This window comes from Lineus longissimus, chromosome 10 (genome assembly GCF_910592395.1).
Source record: "Lineus longissimus chromosome 10, tnLinLong1.2, whole genome shotgun sequence".
Taxonomy (NCBI): Eukaryota; Metazoa; Nemertea; class Pilidiophora; order Heteronemertea; family Lineidae; genus Lineus; species Lineus longissimus.
In genome coordinates, this window is record NC_088317.1 from 6,948,004 (window position 1) to 6,970,180 (window position 22,177).

General features: G+C 40.5%; 1 protein-coding gene across 2 annotated transcripts; it reads left to right on the forward strand.

The window, feature by feature from the left end:
- Positions 1–122: 122 nt before the first annotated feature.
- LOC135494947 (cation channel sperm-associated auxiliary subunit delta-like) lies at positions 123–21,315 on the forward strand. Of its 2 annotated transcripts, none has more exons than XM_064783318.1 (19): positions 123–212; positions 4,108–4,195; positions 5,009–5,085; positions 5,896–5,974; positions 6,950–7,055; positions 7,917–8,104; positions 8,518–8,589; positions 9,300–9,459; positions 10,751–10,846; positions 11,538–11,620; positions 12,661–12,837; positions 13,278–13,472; positions 14,505–14,545; positions 15,087–15,266; positions 16,646–16,774; positions 16,994–17,180; positions 17,813–18,416; positions 18,878–19,097; positions 19,992–21,315. In XM_064783318.1, the coding sequence occupies exons 1-19, from the start codon at positions 130–132 to the stop codon at positions 20,233–20,235; spliced, it is 3,009 nt and encodes a 1,002-aa protein (XP_064639388.1). In that variant the 5' UTR covers positions 123–129; the 3' UTR covers positions 20,236–21,315. The 2 variants fall into 2 exon arrangements, with proteins under 2 accessions (XP_064639388.1, XP_064639389.1); XM_064783319.1 differs by having other exon boundaries at positions 18,881–19,097.
- The last annotated feature ends 862 nt before the right edge of the window (positions 21,316–22,177 follow it).

Here is a 22,177-nt window from a genome sequence, read left to right on the forward strand (position 1 = left end):
TTGACTCTGTCTAGCTAATGACTTATTTTTTCTGAGCATTGCATAGTATTCACAAAATAACCAAAAACATTGCCATTTACGGAAATACCCGAATACTCCCGAGTCCCGGCGCCATCTTCGAAATGAAAAATGCAGTCTGCTAATTTTTTCTTGGTTGGTGCTGTTTCTATAATTTTACCACTTTATAGCCTTCAGCAAAACTCCTGTCCAAGGTATTTACATTAAGTAGTAGTTGTAGAATTGACCTGGCAACAGTATAAGCATACGACAGAGTCAATTACTTTGCGTGGCATTGGCATCGTACATATCGGTCATCATGCAATCATCAATGCATCTGACAATGACATGTCAGACTCTGATCGGGTATCAGGCTGTTTCGCTACATTGCCAGTTCGCTACAAGTCGTTTCGCTACATGTGGCGGTCGTTTCGCTACATGGTAGGTCGTTTCGCTACATGGGTGGAGTCGTTTCGCTACATGATGGGTATGGTCGTTTCGCTACATGTAGGACGTTTCGCTACATGGGTGGAGACGAGCGAGCCAACGCGAAGGCCTTGCAGAGGCCTCCAAATCTGCGTTGGAGTGCGTTTGAATGACCCCTGTCAATCAATAATAAGTACGTATACACGGAAACAGACGGTTGAGCGAGCCAACGCGAAGGCCTTGCAAAGGCCTCCAAATCTGCGTTGAAGTGCGTTTGAATGACCCCTGTCAATCAATAATAAGTACGTATACACGGATACAGACGATTGAGCGAGCCAACGCGAAGGCCTTGCAAAGGTCCCAAAAAAAAATGTCCCAAAGTTCGACGGGTAGGCCTATAGCTGTTGGTGGACTGATCTCTTTCAAAATTCTCACAGTTCAATACTTCAAGATATTGTAAATATGATGGCATGGGAACCAGTCCTCCCGACCATTGTAGTATAGGCCCCTACACAGTGTATGACACTGACGATCTTAGTGGCGCTATAGGAGCAATCTTTCGCTCAAATCAAGTAAATATCTCTGGGTACAATAAACCTAAACAGACATGTTTGGTGTCATTTGAAAGGAAATTTCATAGAGATTCCAACCATGCAATTCTGACCCTATAGCAGAGAACATTATACCAACTTTTTTAGGATTTTTAAAAAAAATGGGGCCGGGCGTTTTTCGTAGGGGCGGGCGGGGACAATCACCAACTCTTTTTTTTATGTGGCCTAACCCAGGCCAGGACGACAAGAACCCCTTGCGCGCCATCAAACCGTATAAGTTTTTTTACCGGCAAACTGTGCTATAATAAATTTGTAGTCACCACCGGGAATTATAGTAGGGTAAAATAGAGTAAAAATAATGACTACATCCATGTAGCGAAACGACTCCACCCATGTAGCGAAACGTCCTCCGTGTAGCGAAACGACCGTACCCATCATGTAGCGAAACGACTCCACCCATGTAGCGAAACGACCTACCATGTAGCGAAACGACCGCCACATGTAGCGAAACGACTTGTAGCGAACTGGCAATGTAGCGAAACAGCCTGATACCCCATCATCAATCATGCATGCAGCCTGATGCATGGAATGGATCATTTGGATGGCGGATGATACATGGCCATGCATGCATGGATTTTATATCATATGGCATGATGTCATGTCACATCAATATCATCATCAATCAGTCATCAGACATCATGTCATGATGATGATCCATGATCAATGATGATGATGATGTGCACTGATCTGATGCATGATGATGTCATTGAATTGATTGATTGTTGATGTGATGAATGAAGTTGCAACTTGCATGATCATGGATGGATGACTCCAGCCATCTGCATCTGATCCGCCAGTACATTCATTCACACGGTCATATATTTTGACAGCTTGCGCCCCCTTTTTGCCAGGGCCCTTGCAATCCGGCTGTGACCATCAATGTCCTATTCTTTTATTTCTTCATTCACCTGAGCTGAGTGAACCTGAAGGCTGATTATGGGATCGCCTGCCTTTAGGCTTGAGTTGACTGAGGCGCTGGCCTTGAGATACACCAATCTGATCAGTCAAAGAGGAAAGACAAGCGGTTTAAAATGGTTGAGACATCTGATACAGATCAGTGAGGATCAATGAGGGGTTAAACAATTTTTAGATGTCCATGAAGGGTTAAGGAAGAAGGAGAAGGAATCCGGAGGCAAGGGTGCAGGCCAGAAGTCCTGTAATAAAGGACCGAATCGGTCTCTTGAGACCTCTTTGGATTCTTGCTCCCTCTTTGATTTCTTGCTCCCTCTTCTACCTGAACCCTTTTTACAATGATTTGACCCCTTACTGACACTTGATTCAGTGGCCTGTGGTTGATCACAGTAGATTGTGATGGTGACAAGGTTGAGATATCCAAACAGTGAAGACAAGAAGATGCTGAGAAAACAACCACTGTTGACGTCAAGGTTGTGATTTCCATTCAGATTGAAGACAAAAGGTGGTGAGAAGTGTGAAAACTGGAGGTTGTGAAGACGAGAGAAGGAATGAATGTCATGAACTGAGTTGAATGAGGTCAGGAGGAATTTGGTGAAGATTGATATACATCTATGTAGCATGTCCAGTCATTTGAAGATGTGAGAGGCTGAGAACTTATTGCTTTAGAAGTCTGATGAAGTGTGGCAACAGGTTATGACATTTGCTCACTTTGGTTGCCTGAAGTTCAAGGATGTGACAAATGCTACGTGAATAAGACAGGTTGTGACAACTTTCACTCAAGTATTAGGAGGATGTGACATATTCAGTTGAAGACCAGATATTGAGATATCTGGTCGGTTAAAGACGAGAGGTTAACAAGTATCTACGAGTAAAACCTCAGGTTGTGATGTTCGCTCATTTCGATTGATTGAAGTCGGGAAGATGTGACTCGTTGAAGTCTGAATGTTGATATATCGGGTCAGGTTGAAAACGAGGTGCTGAGAATTGACTTGAAGGCCTATGCCGTTTGTTAAAAAATTTTAATTTGTAATTTGAGAGAAACTTGGGTTTTTGATTAAAGGTTGCCATTATCTTTTGTAATTAAATTTTAAAATGTCCATTTGGGGAAATACATACCAAATATAAATTTCAACATTGTCATCGTGTAGACAGAAATACTATGAATACCAAGTTTAAACAAATTTGTACACCTAATAATTGCCCTATTGTTTATTTCCTATTCAACTGGACCACAAGTAATTATGAACGGCAAACCCCTTTAAGACCGACGTGTCATGTAAGTTAGACTCGACAGGAGAACGCTGGATGTTGTGACTGAAATCTGTTCATTTGAATTGAATGACTTCATTGAAGACAGGCAGTTCTGACATCTGATTATCTGAAAGCAGGAGGTTGTGACGTCTGTTCATTTGACTGGATTGAAGACGGGAGGTTGTGATGTTTGCTCATTTGAATTGATTGAACACAGAAGGTGGTTGTAAACCTCCTAATACTTTTGAATCCAATTTTGTGAGGGTTTAGCAAAGCCCTGAAACAGTTTACAGTACATGATGACAGAAAGATTAGATGAATTCAAATGATTCTAAGCCTGTTACAAAAAAACTTCATGTATAACTCGAAACAGTTTTACCGATATCATAATCATGTAGAATTGTGCTGAGACGTTTTTTTAACATTATAATAATGTGTGATTTGTATTGAACATGCCGATTCACCGTCGTACGTATATCCATCCTTCACCGCCGATAACTCCCCCCTGATCTGCCGTCAGAAGGGCTGTTACTTTATCGGTAGTCTCCTGCATTCCCTTTCTTTCCCATGTGTCCTATGTCACAACAACACTAACATTACACTCACACATGGTTGTCGCACGAGACACGCACTGAAAGCCATCATAATTGAAGACCAGGTGTTCAATGAGTAACAGTTCCAGGGATGCTGACCTGACCCAAATGCAAAGTGCATGTTGTATGGAAGAAGGGTAACCTGATCCGGAGGTTGGCACTTTCAATTCAGGCCGATTGGCCACCCGTTTATGATGGTGCGTCCGACAGATTACCTGGCGGGAGTTATCGGCGATGAAAGACTTTAGGGACTGATATTCACCGCCGATAAGTCGGCATGTGTATTATAATTATTGTTCTCTTTTTCTTTGCAGTGGTCCAGTGAATCATGTGATTGTAGAGAGCGTCCCCATTGAATCAGAAATAGACGATCATGGACACATTTCTGAGGAACATGTCACAGTAAGATATAAGATTATAAGATTATTTGGATCTTCAAAACAAAATGGATAGCCTGCCGAGGGATATTGCACAGAGTATCTCTATGGGAACCTATAATAACATGAATATTAGTGACAGTCGTTATAAAGTGCTTCAACTCTGGTTTATGATTAGCCATTATCTTCTTATTATTATAGATTTGCGTCTTATGCCTGACGATCCAGTGGAATATGAAAGCCATTTTTTATTTCTAGAACTAATCTTAGACTATAGAGTGTCGTCACACTCTTTCAGACTCAGAGTCTAATGGACTTCTGTTGGTCTGAGGAGTATGTTATTGTTGTACTCAAGCTTAGAACTGGTTGTGACATTGAGTAAGCTGAGACATGGACTACATTTGTAAGCTCTATAAAAAATGCCCTGGAAATAGAAGTACAGTAGAACCTCTCTATTAAGGACACCCTCAGAGTGGTGCTCTGTCCTGATTAGAGAGGTCAAATTGAATGGAAATCACCACTTTGGGACCAAAAGTAGTGACCTTGATAGACAGGTTGTCCTTAATAGAGAGGCGTCCGCTTAGGGAGGTTCCACTGTAATTGTGAAATAAAGTCAGTTGACTCACTTGGTGTTGGGCTTTCAAAAAGGTCCAAGTGGTTGTGAAATGTGAATTGCTGTGAATAAATTGAGACACAAAATAAATTCTGTGACATGATTGAAAAGTGACAAGTCTTCTTGATGTGTAAAAAAAGATTCACTTGTAACGGTTCAAGTAGTAAAACAATTTTAAGCTGAATTGAACCGACCGTTTTATATTTCGAGCTCTTTTTAATTCAGGTTCCTCTGAATACTAGTGTCAGCTATCCAATTCTTCTTCATCATGACTGCATTGATGATTTGACTCTTTTCGTTGGGTAAGTATTTTATAGAACCTTCTCTCGGCTTCTGGTAATACCTTCAGTAAACATGGTAAATTAGACAAAAGAATAGTTGTGGTTTGCCTTTCATAGTCATACCCTCTCTCTAGTCCTTGACATATCACTATCAGACAGGGTAGACAGATATCGTAAAGATTATTTCACTAGTTAAAGAATTTTCAGCTTATTTTGTTAATTCATTTGTTGATTCAAAAACAAAGGTTTTGAGAAGTGAATGGAATCATGCAGAGATTTTTGGACATTTGCCATTTGATATAATATTTTATTTAATTGACTTAAATGGCTACTCAAAAATTGTCATCACGTCTTGTCCGTCATCTGTCCGACGTCTGTCGGTGGTCCGTCCATCTTCAAATGTACATCACTGAGTGATGTGGCATGTTTCACTTCTATTTGTCAGAGATTCTTCAAATTCAATTATACATGCATGTACTTGTACGTGTAGGCACCTATTTGTATTGGGCATCTGTACCCAATTTAGCTAAATTGTGGCCTAAAAGACATAGTTGTCAAGTTCACAGAGGTCAAACTCTAAAAGTGTCATTGATAGCGCCACATTTTATCATCTTTTAGAAGTCAATTCAACCTCCATGTCTCATATCATCACCACTAAATCATTCCCAGGTGAGCACAATGTCCCCAGGACATTTTATTATGTAACTGAAGACAATTTTTCCCTCGCAGTCACCTAAAGGTGGACGAGAGTATAAAATCTAAAGTAGCTGATGGTTCAAATCATTATCGTTTTCAATGGATTCCTACCATACTGACCAAATTATCTTTCAGGAAAGATGGAGTGTTCATCAGTAAAGATAACTTCAAAACAGTGGCCAAAACAGAACAAGTTGCTGCGGAAGATTATTTTGTAAGTTGATAGATTTTGATAAAATTAGAGATTACTAGTACCTGGCCTACTATAGTCCATGCGTAAATGTCTTGTCCGCATCGTTTCGGGCTCTGGAGGCAAAGCTACTGGCCAGATTTCTTTGAAGTTCGGTTTTTGGCTCTTCAGCTACAGTACGGTGAGTCTATGATATCACGGTGTCTGTCATAGTCGTCGTCCGTCGTATCGTACTTCAAAAACAGTGGCACGTTTTTACCGCTAGGGCTATGGACTTGAAACTTTGAACACATGACCCCCTAGGTCAGATGACCTCTGACACTGAATTTCTGTCCAGTCTGGTTCTTGACTTGGCCACCAGGGGGCCAAAACTAAAAAAGTGCAACATCTCGCTTATTCAGAGTCATATTGCTTTGTTTTTGATACAATTTTTAGGTACTCTAGGAAGGATACATCACAAATCATACAGGTTTTTTATTGCACCTACTTTTCAGGTCACAGAGGTCAAATGGCATAAATTCTGGCCGTTTTAGTACCCATACCCAACCATCTGAATTTTTACCACTTTCAGTTCCTTCCTTCTTCCCAGATGTCTATACCATCCATGTATAATTGTAATGGCATGTCTTTAGTCATAGTGAATGAATTGGCCTTCAGTCAAATATGTTGAGTGGATTTTTTTGCAGAGGGGTATCTGGCGGGTCTCTCAGTCTCAGGGAGATGTCTTTTGCCCAGTTTTGGGTGAAAAGTTGGCATGATTTTGGTGCAAATATTTCATATTTCAATAATGTTTGTCTAGATTTTAATTTTTCGATTAAGTTGACAGTTTTCTTGAATATTGTTCGGGTAATGGTGGATCAAGACCAATTGTTCTAAGACCAACTTCAGAAATATATCTTTGTTAGAGAAAAAGTTTTGTAATTACATGATCCTGGCATTTAAAAAAATGAATATGTTTTTGGTTTATTTCCCATCCTCAGTTGTTCTTTTTGTTTCAAGGAACCTGTCACTCGTGCTGTCCTTGTGAACAATCACACTCTGTTCATAGCTGGAGGTAAAGTTGTTGTCTACGATGTCTACAAAAAGTCAGTCAAGCTAGCTAATGGTGAGCTGAGTTTTATTCTAGCTTTGAATACAATGGAACCTAACCTCAGCAGACACCTTTGTAAACATGGCCACCCTCTCTACAAAAGACACTGATTTTGGCCCAAATTCGTCAGTTCTTTATTGAATTTTGACCATATCTTGAATATATGTGAACTGGTCACACAATCATTAGAATGAAAACGCACCTGTTTTGAAGAAATGGAAGATTTTTTCCAAAAAAGTTCCCCTTTCAAAATTTTGGGTTGATTTTACACCCCAGGTTTGAACTTTATGACCCCCTATCCCCGAGGAAATACTCCTGCAAGGAGTAAGCATCAGCGCAACAATCAGCAGAAAATGGAACAAAGATTCCAGATTTTGTGACTGGTTTATGCACCTCAAGGCAAGGCATGCTACTGGCTCTAAAAAATTCCTAAAAATCCCTAAATATTTTTTTCTCCCTAAAAATGCCCTAAAATCCCTGTTTGTCCCGCTAATGTTCCCTATAAATCCCTAATTTTTGAAAACAAATTCTTAAATTTGGCAAATTTGGCAAACATTTGGTAGCATGCCTGAATTCCTCATATCTACTCTGCTCCGCTCACATTCATGCAGATGTGTAACCAGATGTAAAATACATGTACATGTATGGCATGTATTTGTATGGCATGTATGGATTTTGTTCCAATCATTGCACTGATTCAATCAGAATCCTTGAAGGAATGTTGGAACGTGCATGCAACCCCTTCGGTATATCGCTATAAAGGGTGCTGGACCCACCTCTTTTGCGAGACTGGAGTTATATATATTTATTGTACAGTGCATTGAGGAGTTTTCAGTCAGATCATTATCATGATTTATCATGAAACTTTTTTTGCAGGCATTCATGACGATGAAGAAGTGACAGACATCTCCTCCTTCCACTGCTGTGCACAGACCACCCAGTGGTGTTCCGATCTGAGCAATGTCGTCCTCGCCTACAACAGACATGAGAACGTGTCGGAGTTCTTCCTCTCCGTGGATGGTGGCCTAACATTTACCGAGAAGCCTCTCCCGAATGAGTTCTCTGTAAGTCAGATGGTGAAAAGCCCAGCGTAGCGAGTATTTTGAAAGAATTTGTTGTTGTTGTCATTCCCATTGGTGGTTCCAATTCTATTTGGCTCTGGCGTAAAATTAATCCACGGTTTTCAGCCCTCCAGCCCTATACTTATTCTTGCAAAACATGACCTTAAATTTGCCATGGTATTTTATTTGCAGACCCTGCTATGGTGTTTTCCAATGAGGCCAAAGACTAAAGCTTTAAGTGACAGTAACCCTCGTAATTTTTTTTGAAGTGACAACATTATGAGATGTCAGATATTAAGTTTGTGAGGTTATTCCAGAATTGAGTGCAATTTGTGCAAGTACAATAATCCTTCTTTGTAACAATGCCTTTCCAGTTTTAAAGGTACCGGTACATGTACATGTCTGTTGTTTTGCAGGGCAGAATCTATGGAGTAATTGTGACCATTGCCTACCAATCTATTAGAATCCTCATAAAAACTGGAAACAAGGTGAATATTGTTGACTCATGCCAACTTGATAATAAGATAAACAGAGTGCAGATCCTATCTGTCAGAAACTCTCACCACATCAAACCAAGCTCCAGTAGATTGTAAAGGGACTGCATGGTTCCCTGGCTGAGGGAAAAAAGTCTGTCAGAAAAACCAGGCGACACCAGTAGTATGAGTCTGGGCTACTGACCCACATGTTTGATGTTGATGTTATCCTGACTGAAGGCCCAGGTTGTTTCTATACAATTTAACCTATGTAATTAGGGACAGCATTTGTCAGTCCCAAGGGTGTCCTGAAAGAAGTTGTACTGTACTACTGCTACTATGACCCATGAACCTATAAGGTTGTAGATGCGCCATGGCAGCTGGCAGCAGTAATTTTATTATGGGTGCCCAAGAAGCGCGATTTTTAGCCCTCAAGATAAGATGAAGTGTTGTGATAGCTTATGTATGTATGTAAACACGAAGTACACGAACAGTAGAACCTCTCTGTTAAGGACACCCTCGGGAATGACACGTGCTGTCCTTAATAGAGAGGTGTCCTGATTAGAGAGGTCAAATTGAATGGAAACAACCAATTTGGGACCAGAACTAGCGTCTTTAATAGAGAGGTTGTCCTTATTAGAGAGGTGTCCGCTAAGGGAGGTTCCACTGTACATGTATCTCTGATCCCGCCAACGTGTACTTTGTTCTGTGCCCTACTTTTTCAGGCCTCAGTTTTAGTAAGTGGTTATGCGGGGACATTGCCGACTCTGTCAATCACACCCTTCAGGGTGATGGGAGATGACATCAATATGGTTCAAGTCAATTCGGCATATGGATCTCTGCTGATTTGGGATGAACACGTGCTCTACTTTACCCCAAATGCAGGTGAGATGAGACTGGTTCTTTACTGGACAAGATCTATGAGAAAATGTGCCTTCCTTATAGAATTTCAGAGGAGCCACCTCCAGAAAAGGGAATATCTTGAACACCTACACATTGCCAGTGTAAAATGTAGGCCCTACATTAAAGGCCTACGCCGTTCGTTAAAAATGTGGAATTTGTAATTGAATTTTAAAATGTCCAATTGCGGAAATATGTACAAAATATAAATTTCAACATTGCCGTTGTGTGGACTGATATAAAACAAATACTATGAATACCAAGTTTAAACAAATTTGTATTCATAATAACTGCACTACGGCATTATGTATTTAGTGGATGTCTATTTAACTGGAACACAAGTAATTACGAACGGCGTACCCCTTTAATGATAGTTCCTCTTCTGTTTTATAGTTGGTGGCTCCCTTGGTATTCTAACGAGAAAACATTTTCCCATACTTCTTCCTTTGAGGCGATATGCGGGCATAACCATTTTTAACTCGCTCCCTGGAACCCATTTTGGGTAATGCATCCGTGAGGCATTTTCTGGACATCACTAATCAAATTAGTCAGAAGATACATCAGATCATGTCATAACGACTGATATTTGGTGCAAACATGATGAAAAGCACAAATAATGGACAGCAAGGTGTGTCTTAAATTCTGTACTACTGGTAGTGGTAGTTATTGAGAGGCCCGGCTGCCGATGTAAGGTGTGATCCAACTTATATTTTCGTTTCCTTCCCTTGTCTTGTTATTCCTAATCTTTTAAAGGGACAACTAGGGCGTGGTATTAACCTGCCCAGACGGATAATGGCCGTGCTTGCCACCATGTGCTGCCACCTGCAATATCCCACTAATGCTGAGTTCTAATAATGATTTTGGACAGCGTTGGGAGGCAGTTTTGGACAAGGGATTTGCTTGCATTTTCAGGCAGGGCAATGGTTACACTCTGTTCTAGTGTATTGTTTATTGCAGTTCAATGACGTTTGGTCCTGCTGGAAGCCATCTTTGTATGAAAAACCAACATATCTCAGACCCAAGTTGTCCCTTTAAAGGCCTGACGCCGTTTGTGTTAATTGTATTTTGTTGTGGCTCAGGTAAACATTGGCATCGTTAAAGTAAATATGCACGTAAATTGGCTGTGACTTAGCATTGGTAATATTTGCATATCAGTCTGTACAATACAATGGCATTGTTGAAGTTTAGATCCATCATCAGCGCTAATATTTACACAATTGGAAATTTTCAATTTCAATTTCAAATTTTCAAACAAATGAATATTTTTCGCATTCAGGTCAAACTGCAATGGAAGTTGTATTACATCAACACGAGAAGTCAAACTCTTCATATTTCTTTGAAGAAGGCGAAACGATTAGACAAATTATTTCAAGTAAGTTTTTAGGCTGTTCAAAATGAAGGGCCCAATATGTGTTGTGCCTCAAGTGATGGAGACATTTGACATAATAGCGTTAACCACTGCAATGACTTCTAATCTCATATTGGGTCCACTTGTACCCCAGATCAGGTGATCTCACTTCTTAGTAACAGAAATTCAGTTGGATCCGATTCAGGGGGCCAAAGCTGAAAACTATAAAAATAACACAAATAACTCTGTTATTAAAGGGGGACTATAGGCAGGAGCAGAGGGGCTAATTTGGCCATCTTCAGGTGACTAGTATACACAGTAAGGGTGCTTGGTCAGGTCAGATTCAGCATTAAATATATTCATTTCGACGTACTGTGAGATGTGAGAGACCCCTATTTGCAACTTCGTGTAACTTTATCTTGCCTGCCTATCTGCTGCCTATATTTTCCCTTTAAGGGCACCGGAGGAAAATTACTGTGCCGTTTTTGGCTTTCTTGAGAATATTACGATAACATACCCTAAAGTACATTTACCTCAATGACAGTCCGAATGCAGACATACTCCAAGTTCAAGTGAAAATACAACAACCGAAAATTTCCAGGGGACAAAAGGGTGGCAATTGTACCTTGTGGAGAAAGTGGATCGGATACTTGTCCAGGGGGTTAGATTTCTTACATGTTGAGCAGGTTTTCTCACTTTTTGTTCCTCATTCCAGCAAGTGATGGTAACTTTGCATTCCTCACGACTGAGATGAATTTGTTCTATGGGAGGGAAGGATTCACAACAGAGGCAATAAAAGTAAGTCATCAATTATATTATGTCTAGATAAGATATTTGGCCCATATCTTACCATGAGGCACACTATTACTGAAATTGACAGTGCATTTTAGATGCTTGTTACCTAGGGCAGGTTGCTTTACTTTGATTGCCTTGCCTTTGAAAAAGACAGAGATTCTTCATACTGTATTTTAAGAATATTGCTTTTTGTAAAGATAGTCACTTGTTCTCCAATTCAGATTTTATTTCCACATTGAGCAGCACTGATCACGACATCATCATCAAGACTGCTATTTTTATCTCCAGGGCTTTTTACAAAAGGCAAGCAGCTCTTCAGGAGCAATGACAATATAATTTTACTAATGTGACTTATGATATGTTTTAATGTAATGTCTTTTATTGTGTAATATTCATGCATGTATATGCCATACTGTCTGTTCTTGTGATAGTTGTGCAAATAAATAATTTGAATTTGTAAACTGCCAAATTTCAGCTCCATTTTATTTTGGCAATCGGAAAACATTTCTGAAAAAAAAAGATTTTCAGATTTTTTTATTTTTGGTGGATTCTTTCGGTTTTCCTAATCAAAATTTGTTTTTTCACAAATCGAGGTTACTTTTCATATCCTCGAAAATCAAATTCCTCATTCAATTGAATACTAAAGATGAAGCTTGTAATGGTCTCCTCCTCCATGCATGAGGAGAGATTCACCTGGCCTACCAAATTGGGACCCAACTGTAGCAGCACAGTGGGTAAACACATATTATGAGCCTGCTGATTTTGGCAGTCGTCAGTCACTTTCGTACAATGTACCGTCTTTTGAAACCCTGTAGAACCACAAACTGATGCAGTGTCCCCAAGCAAGACACTTAACCCTGTATAAACATACATCTCAAAACTCACTTGCATGATTGGTGTTGGTTGGAAAGGATCAAGCCTATTCAATATCAGCTGCCTGAGTTTCCCTGGAAAGTTTCAGGAGTGGCTAGGAGGTAAATGTACAGTTGCACTGGTTACCAGACTATAAACCGCTGCCGAATTACCTACCTTTTTCTCGATAGATTTTTGACCACGGTAAAGACATCTCAGATGAGACGACTATTGCATTCACCGACAATGGAGACCTCTTGATCTTGACACCAAGCAACACCATAAACATTCATCCAGTCTTCCAAACCCAGACAATCTACATCAAAGATGTCGTGAATCGTTTCCGTCCACAGTTAAAGAATTGTCCGGTAAGATCTGTGTTTGTTATAACTACATGATGATGATGATGATGATGATGATGGATCGGTTGAACGAGATTTTCATTTGAAAACCTGGTGCAAAAGTTGGTCCTCCAGAAATAACAGTCAGGACTTTAAAAGGATCTGAGGTTCTCCCCCAAAATGGTACAGAATTTAGAAGGCCGAAACAGTGTTTTCTGATCATTTCCTGACATTTGGGAGAAGGCAAATTGTGGCTATGCCTCCAAAAAAGCTTTGAAAATCTTCCGAGATCGAGAGCCCAAAAGGTGCGCCGCGATGCAGCCAGCGGCATATTATCTTTTTTTCTTGGATACTGCCAAAATGATTTTTACGATGCCGCCATTGCACATGCCCGGTACATGTGAGCAAAATATTGCTTTTGGTCATATTCCTCTTTAATTGCATTCCAACTATTTGCTTATTTTCAGCTGCAGATCTTATCTGGGGACCACCACCAAGATGTCCTGTACCTGGACAATGGTGAGGACCTGGCCTTGCAGGCACAACTCACAAGAACAAGGGTAGAGAACAAGATCATCATTAGCGCCACGAATCCTGGCGTTGTTGCAGTCAAAACCGTTTATACCAAAAAGAGTCAACATAACGAGTTCACAGACAGTTTTGTGAGTGCAACAAATACTTCAGTTTGAGATATTATACAGGGTTTCAAGAAGACGCTTGGCAGTTTGAGTAATGTTTTCAATTGCAGCTTCTTGCTGTGAATACCAGCAATAGGATTTTGTCTGGTGAAAGACACTGCCATTTAAACACATGAGCCACTCAAAAAAGCACTTACCTACTAAAATTATCATTATAGCATCACACCCTAAATAAAGGGGCGCCCTGCCCCCTTACCCCCAGGGGGTCCACTTTCCGCCCCCTATAAAAATTGCCGCCCCTTAAAAAAATTTTTTTTGAAAATGACCACCTAATTTGTTTCATCCACCTTATGATGCTACATTATGACGCCAAAATGCTTCTGAAGTCCTTGAAATCTTCAAAATAGGACCTTTTAACAAGAATTTAAGAACAATTTTCCCAGTGTGCAAAAATGCGGCGAAAAACAGAAAAGCCATTAGAATCCCCCCTCTTAAAGGGACAATATAGGCAACAGCTAGGCAGGCAAGATAAAGTTACACAAAGCCACCAATAGGGGTCTCTCACATCTCGCAGTAGGTCAGAATGATTCACGCTTGTACGTGGGATATATTTAGTGCTAAGTCTGACATGACCAAGGGCCCTTACTGTGAATACTAGTCAATTGAAGATGGCCAAATTAGCCCCTCTCCTCCTGCCTATAGTCCTCCTTTAATAACTCAACACTGCAGTATGTTTACTTTTACTACACTGAGTAGAATGAGATTCACTGAGAAATGTGCTGCTATCAGAAACCACATGTTTTTTCCTTCCCGATAAAATAATCAAGTCTTGTCGATACATTTACAGTGGAACCTCCCTTAGCAGACACCTCTCTATTAGGGACAACCTCTCTATAAAGGACACTAGTTTTAGTTCCAAATTGGTACTTTCCATTCAATTTGACCTCTCTATTAAGGTCCTTAATAAGGACAGCATTTGTCAGTCCCGAGGGTGTCCTTAATAGAGAGGTTCTACTGTAGTCTAATGTATTGAAGGTGTGATTTTTTTCCCTTCAGAAAACTACCCTGACCCAGAAAGCAACTCAACTTGAACAACAGTAAGTACTTGTAACGTGTAATATTTTTTACAGAGTAGGCCTTTATCAATTTTCTTAACATGAAACAAGAATTTCTTGACTTTTGCAAGACTATTTTCAACCGTCGGTCGGCAAGGAGAGGCCGTCTCAATGATAGGAACAATACCGTAGCCAGTGTTTCCCCTCTGTGGAGGTTGACATGACTTGGCACTACAGTTTCATCTACTGAAGGCCATCAATAATTATTGCTAATTTGGAAATATTCACAGCCATTTAAAAAGATATTTTTAGCGCTTTTGTGAAATGAAGAATTTTTGTTTACTTTTAAAATAGCGTTTTGACGACTCCAAAACAGTTATTTGTAGTTCCTTGTTCGCGACCATATATTTTTGTGATTATCGATAAACACAAAAATAAAAGCCAAAGGGACACGACTATTTCAGGGTTTACAGTAATTGTGGAAATCTGTTGATGACGAGGTTCTGAGACTATGCGAGAATGGTCTAGATATGCATCAAGTGCTAGGACTTGAAAGTTGATAATTTCCCTGTCACATTTTCAGCGCCGCTGGTGGTTTAACTAGCATCCGAACATGTAGTGTGAAATCAAGCTTGACTTGTAACAAAAACCCTGAACTGGTGACGCATGTGTCTGTAGGATGCCGACCCACAAAGAGCATCCGTGTACGGCAAGCCAGAACCAGATGTGACATCATGAAGAACTTCACATATACTATTCCTGCGTAAGTTGTCTAGTCATAACCTAGTCTCTTTGAGAACTTCACCTAGACTAATCCTGCATTAGTTGACTCTTCCTTACCCATTGTGGAAGAGAACTTCACCTATACTAATTCTGCATTAGTTGACTCTTCCTTACCCATTGTGAAAGAGAACTTCACCTGTACTAATCCTGCAATAGTTGACTCTTCCTTACCCATTGTGGAAGAGAACTTCACCTATACTATCCCTGCATAAGTTGACGCTTCCTGACCCTTTTCAAAGAGAACTTCACCTATAGAGTGGAGGGACAGACAATAGAAAGCAAGTCCAAAAGACCATGACAACATTTGATTCAGTTTAAAGTCAGGCATGACAAATCATTGTTCTGCCCTCGGCTGACTGTGAAAACACTCTTTAATACTATTTCTGCGTAAGTTGACTATTCCTAAACCAGTATGAAGATATGGGATCAAGCGACACTGTGTGCAGTTCCTTAAAACATAGATACTTTTTAAATAGACCTCCAGACGTGTTTGACACCTGTGGAAAAGTGTGAACTCGTGTCTTGACATTACAGAGGCTCAGATATAATAATAATAATAATAAAACAATATTTGTATGGCGCCGCTCATGTATATATCGCGGCGCCTCACAGAGATAAAAATAAATAGGCCTAGATACATTACTTAAAAACATTACGTAAAAGGTATTAATACATATTATAAAATGATTTGAAAAGGTGGTTCTTCAGACTCTTCCTGAAAGCTGGCAGCGAGCTGGCAGATTTTATTGCCAGAGGGAGATCGTTCCAGAGCCTTGGGGCTGCAACTGAGAAGGAACGATCTCCAATGGTACGCCTAATGCGTGGTACTGCCAGCTTCAGGGAGTCTGAAGACCGTAGTGATCTGGTTGGAGTATAAAATTCAAGTTTTAGATAAAATGGTGACATGTTGTGCAAACACTTGAAGTGAGTTGAAGACAAGGATGAGTAGCTTAAAATCAATCCGTAGCTTTACGGGCAGCCAATGTAGTTTAAACAGGACTGAAGTAATATGTTCAAAAGAGAGCTACTGAGTGTTATCAGTCTGGCAGAACGATTTTGAAGTCTCTGGAGACGTGCAATTTGTGCAGCAGAAGCACCAGCCAGAAGTGAGTTGCAGTAATCTAAACGCGATGTCACGAGGGAGTGGACTGCAGTCTTGCAGGTGTCAGTGTCAATGACACTCCGAATCTGACCAAGCTGTCTATGGTGGGTACTGCAACTTGACAAGATGCTACTAACTTGACGTTGAATGGTCAGTTGGGAGTCGAGCTCCACGCCCAGACTTCGAACATGAGATCTTCCCCTAAGTTATGGAGTGAGAAATTATTGTTCATTTCATTCCATTGTTGCTTCTTTCAGAGATAAATATGATCCGAATTATATGGATGGTAAAGCTACCAAACCTAAGACGCTGACATACGATTATGCTCTGTTAGGATGTCCTCTGACGGTCTTCCACATGGAGAGTATCATTCCTACAGTCGACTTGTAAGTAGTCAAAATATCTCAAGGGAATTTATGGCTTCACGTCATGAGAGTTTCTTAAAAAAATGACAAAAAGGGCTTTTAATCGTTATTTCCTTGATATTTAGTGCCCAATGATCCGGACCGGTCACTCAGTCTGTTTTCTCCATGTATCAGCTATCTCAGACCTGGATATTCTTACACATTTGAGTACTTGGTTTGAAATTATTTGTTTTTTCCCAGGTATGATGGCAACAAATTCCTGAGTGAAGTCAAGGCAGACTATGTTGTGTATGAGATCCATGGTCGTAACACATACAACTTCACAGTTAAGCATGCTGATATCAATTGCCTTCGAAAACCTCAGACTTGGAGAGATATGCGTTTGAAACGCCCTGGGCTAGACCCTGGACTACACTGGAATAGAATGGTATGTTGATTTAAGATCTTTTGATCTGGTACAACGATTACGCGTTGAAACAGACTGAAGTACATCTCGTGACCTCGTTTTGCAATGTGCTGCAGTGCATGAATCAATGCATGGACGTAATGTGAGATATGGCGCCAAAGAGAGAACCGCAGCCAACCGAATCTATCTAGGAATGTCCCGACGTTCGTCGTACCTGGTTTAAAATCTTTATCTTCTGTTCATATTGAATGCAGTCATTGACCATTGTGTCCAGGGCCTTCAGCCAAGGAGGAGGAGTCTTCTCATATGTTTCTCAATTGACGGGATCTTTGCTTGGGCAGAAACAAAAATGAGGTCTGTATTAGTGTAAACCAGGAAATATTCGCAGCTATTATTCTTCCGTGGTTTTGTGAAATTGCATCTTTTGCGTGATTTTAATTTAGCGTTTTTGGGAAGACTGGAAGTGTAACTGTTACAGTAATTGAGTCCATGTTTGTTTTCGCAGCGTTTCATTTTTGCGTTTTTTTGCTGATAGCAAATACGCGAAATTAAAACACACTCAGAAATTCCTGGGTTTACAGTATATCATAAAAAAATTATTAGTGCTATGCGGTATGACTAAGCCTAAATTTATTTCCTAATTTCGTCTTCAGAATTATTGTGGCTGCAATTCGACAGCGGATTGTCACGATCACGTGGAGGAGGAGGGTGAGGAGGGAGAAGATGGTCACGGTCATGGAGAAGAAGAAAAAGAAGAAGAAGAAGAAGAAGCTGAAGAAGAAGAGGATGGGCATGGGCATGGGCATAAAAGAAAAAAGAGAGTTCACTCAACCAAAACAGGAAAATCAGAGAAAGAGAACAAGAGAGCTCTGCAGAGTAAAACCGTGACTAAGTCACAACCTGGGACAAAGTCACAATCAAAGAGAGTTGTGACAAAGAAGAGGAAGATCAGGTCTCATACAAAAAGTTCCGCCTTGAATAAGTTGAAGAGAAAGCGTTCCATAGAGAAGACGAGCGGGAGAAGAGGACTGAGGAAAGTGGGGAAGAGCAGGACAGGGAAGACAAGTGGGAGAAGAGGACTGGGGAAAGTGGGGAAGAGCAGGACAGGGAAGACAGGTGGGAGAAGAGGCCTGGGGAAAGTGGGGAAGAGCAGGATAGTGAAGAGGGAGGAAGATGACCATGGCCATGAGGAGGAAGCTACAACTCCAGCACCTGCTGAGGAGGAACATGGCCATGAAGAGGAAGAAGAAGAAGAAGGTAGGTTATTCTATTAAAGGGAGAATATAGGCATTGACAAACCATGCCATGCCGTAGCCCAGCAAGTGAAAGTTAGCTTTTTTTAAACACAAGATGTCATCCCTTCGATCAAACCCATTTCAAATCTTGGCGAACGTGGTAGGCAGGGCCTGTTCTGAAGTAATGCTAATGCTCCCATGTACATCACCAGCGTGCGTATTGAGACGTGTTGTATCTGGTATAGTGATACATGCAGCGATTTGTAGGCTTGTATTTTGTAACGGATTGTATTGGCTGGGTTCCTGGGGAGTGCCTGGGGATTTGAGGTATTGGGAGAGTTAGAATCGGGGAAAGCCTCATACTGTTATTAAGAGAAATATCAAGAGACCAGTTTGGGTGCAGCTTGCTCAAGGAACACAAAGTGGGCGCATGCTGCGTGTTTAGAAATTGTCGTAACATCATCAAAGATCTATCTATTCCAGAAGAAGATGAAGAAGAGGATGGCCATGGCCATGCAGCTGAAGAAGCATCTAGTGCCGTGGAGGGAGAGGACCATGGAGACCATGCCCGCTATGAGCTTTATGAAACAGATTCACAAATACCGTACGAAATATTAAATGCCGATTTTCCCAATGAAATGACCTTTCAGGGCCACAATGGAATCTATGTGTTTGAATTGATCATTGTGGACGCAAGTTTTAGGTAGGTTTCGTGGTTGTTCTCGCTTCTTTCGACAGACATGCCAACGAGTACACTTCTATCTGGGCCATCTTTGATGACCTGTCATAGAATCTATAATGGGAGATCTGACGTAAAATGTTCTTGTGATAATCATCATGAGATTCGACCATGGGCATGCCTGTGCAGTGAATCAGACAGTTCTGTTTTCCTTGGTTTTCATGGACACCCGTTGAAGAGAAAAAATAACAAAGTCAAATACTCTGAATAAGAACTCAGCAGGGCTTGAGCTTAACTTTCTTACTTAGGAGTCACACTAAAGTCTTGACAAAATCTCAGGAGTCCTGTAACAGATTTCTAAGTTAAGAATTTTAAAAGTGAGGGTCCACGGCCAAGTTTCATGCTTCAAAAGACACTTTTCGGGGGATATCTTGAGCATACTGGCTCAGCATACTGTAAACCTGGGAATATTTGTGTGCCTTTTATTTTTGCTTCGGTTGTTTTCTTGAGAGGCTGAGGATAGTGTAGGCTGTTTTGATAGCATTCATATTCATAGTTAAGAGTTGGCCATGTCTTGGTCCACTTCTAGAGTTGGTTGAGTGCAGCCTGGATGTGATTTCTGGCAACTGTGAATTTCTCTTCAGAGCACCAAAGTGTCCCCCTTGACCTTATTGGCATTCCAGTACATGGTTTAATAGAAGTAACTGATGAATATTAGAAATGTGATGATTATCCACCCAAGATATCCTTAGGTTAGGTTCCCATTCAGGTCTATTGAAATTTGTTAGATCTCCATGAAGGTTGTATGCTATTCAGAGACACTCCCAACCGGGGAGGTGACTCCTATAGCAACATTTCAAGTTGGTGATTCAGAAAGCTTGATCAAAGTCTACCAGTAGACATTTGCTTCTATTTCAGTTTCTGTGAGCTGAGGACCAAATTTGCCATCGAGGTGTCAGGAGCCAGTCCCGATACGCAAGTCCCCACCCTGGTTATCACTGGAGGAATCGTTCTGGTGACTTTGGTAGCCATTTATGTCATATTCGTCACCATGCTCGAGAACAAGAGGTCCGTCATGAAAGGGGAGATCGAAAGTGAGAAACTCAAAAATTTGAGGATACCCAACGTGGCAAAACATGTGATTGATAAAAAAGAGAAATAAGAGACTGTTATCAATTTTGACCCAAATTTATAGCAAAGAGTTCAAATTTGCTCAAGAAATCTATCTTTCCATGACAAACTTTGATACGTTTACAGTGGAACCTCCCTTAGCGGACGCTTCTCTATCAAGGACCGCTATATTAAGGACAGTAGTTTTGGTCCCAAATTGGTTGCTTCCATTCAATTTGACCTCTCTAAACAGGACACCTCTATTAAGAACAGCATTTGTCAGTCCCAAGAGAGAGGTTCTACTTTACATGTAAAGCAGATAATGATAATGCAGGGATATGTGATGAGCAAGGCCAAGGGACTAATTCCCCATCCAATTTTCATTTGTAAAAATCAAGTGCAGCAGGCCTGGTAGTCCACTGAACCCGCCTAGAGAATCGGCTACACAATTTGTTGAGACTTAAGCGCCCTGCAAATGAGCGATATAAATCACTGTTACCTGCAATTACAATCGACGCTATGTGCTGCAAAAAATCTCTCGTCTGCGGATAAAACTTGTAATAGCTGTGGGTTCAAATTAGCCCCTCTGCCCCTGCCTATAGTCCCCCCTTTACAGGTTGAAATAGTGTCAACTTCTAAGTTGACACTTCTAAATCAAAATTTGAAGTGACCAACACCTCTCAACTTCATCAACTTTTTTTAATATAAAAGTAAAAAATCTGTGTAAAATCTGTTTGACTTCAGTGTCGAATCCTGGCCTAAGAGTAAAATGCCAAGGGTTTTACACCTGACGAAGGGCAGGGGCGTGGGTACACTACAGGGTTGACAATGATTGCTGCAATATCAGATCATCTAAAGTTGGACCAGTTCCCTACGCTGGGAAGAATATGTGAATACACATCATTCAATGCGATTAGGGAAGACACTTCTCAGTATTTTTAAGGTGTATTTATTTTTATCGGTCTGATTGATTTTAATTTGCATTTCAGCAAACAATAATTATAAACTGTTCCTCTACTCGGAATTGTGCAAGTGTTAATTCGTTTTATTATCATGTTTAATTTTTTTTTCAACAGTGTTATACCTTATATTTTTGATACAATGGTTTTTACCATATTTTAATGTTTTTTGTTCAAGGAAGGTTTAATAAAATGTTTATTTTTGTTTACTCTTATTTGGTTGTTTTTTACTCTCAACTCCACATAGACCTAGAAAAGGGCAAGCCTTCCATTACCTTCCCAGCCAATTACAAAGCTTTGCAAGTGTTCTCATGGCACCGACCTACGAAATCTCAACGACTAGGGTTCCAGGAATATTTTAGAAATTGCAAGAGAAATTTGGTGCAAAGTGACATTTGGAACTATCAACTATCAATTGAGGCCCTCACACCAGACGGAGGAAGCCACTGAGGGCCACAACAAAAAAAAGACCGTATGTCGCACACCACATGATCTTTTGTTCGTTGTGCCTATATTTATGTTTGTTTGGGCCTGCAATGACTTCCTCCACCTGGTGTAAAACGGTCTATAGTGCTAAGTTGAAATCAACTTTTGTCAGAAAACAAAATGGATACCTGTTGAAATTCAAAATCTCTGGAACTGTTTGAGAAGGGAGGTAACTTATACCTGGAGCGCCCTTAATGATGCTATCGTTTAGCTATTTTAAAAACATCCAGATCTGAATGATGAGGATCAGACACGAGTGCCATTTTTACCCCTCAACCTAATTTTGGCTGGAAGGGTATTTTTGCTGTCATATGTGATGTCTGTCTGTCTGTCTGTCTGTCTGTCTGTCTGTTTGGTAATTGGTTTCCGTCAATCTCAAGGAAAACAGCTTTCAACATCGATTCAATTATTCCTGCGCGTGATGAAGAATTAAAAAGAATCTGCACGATTCGAAATTCAATATGGCCACTCGCATCACACCTTTATTATCTGTGGGCCGAGGGGTCATGCTCACTATGTGATGTTATTTTCTTACACCTTTCTTATTAT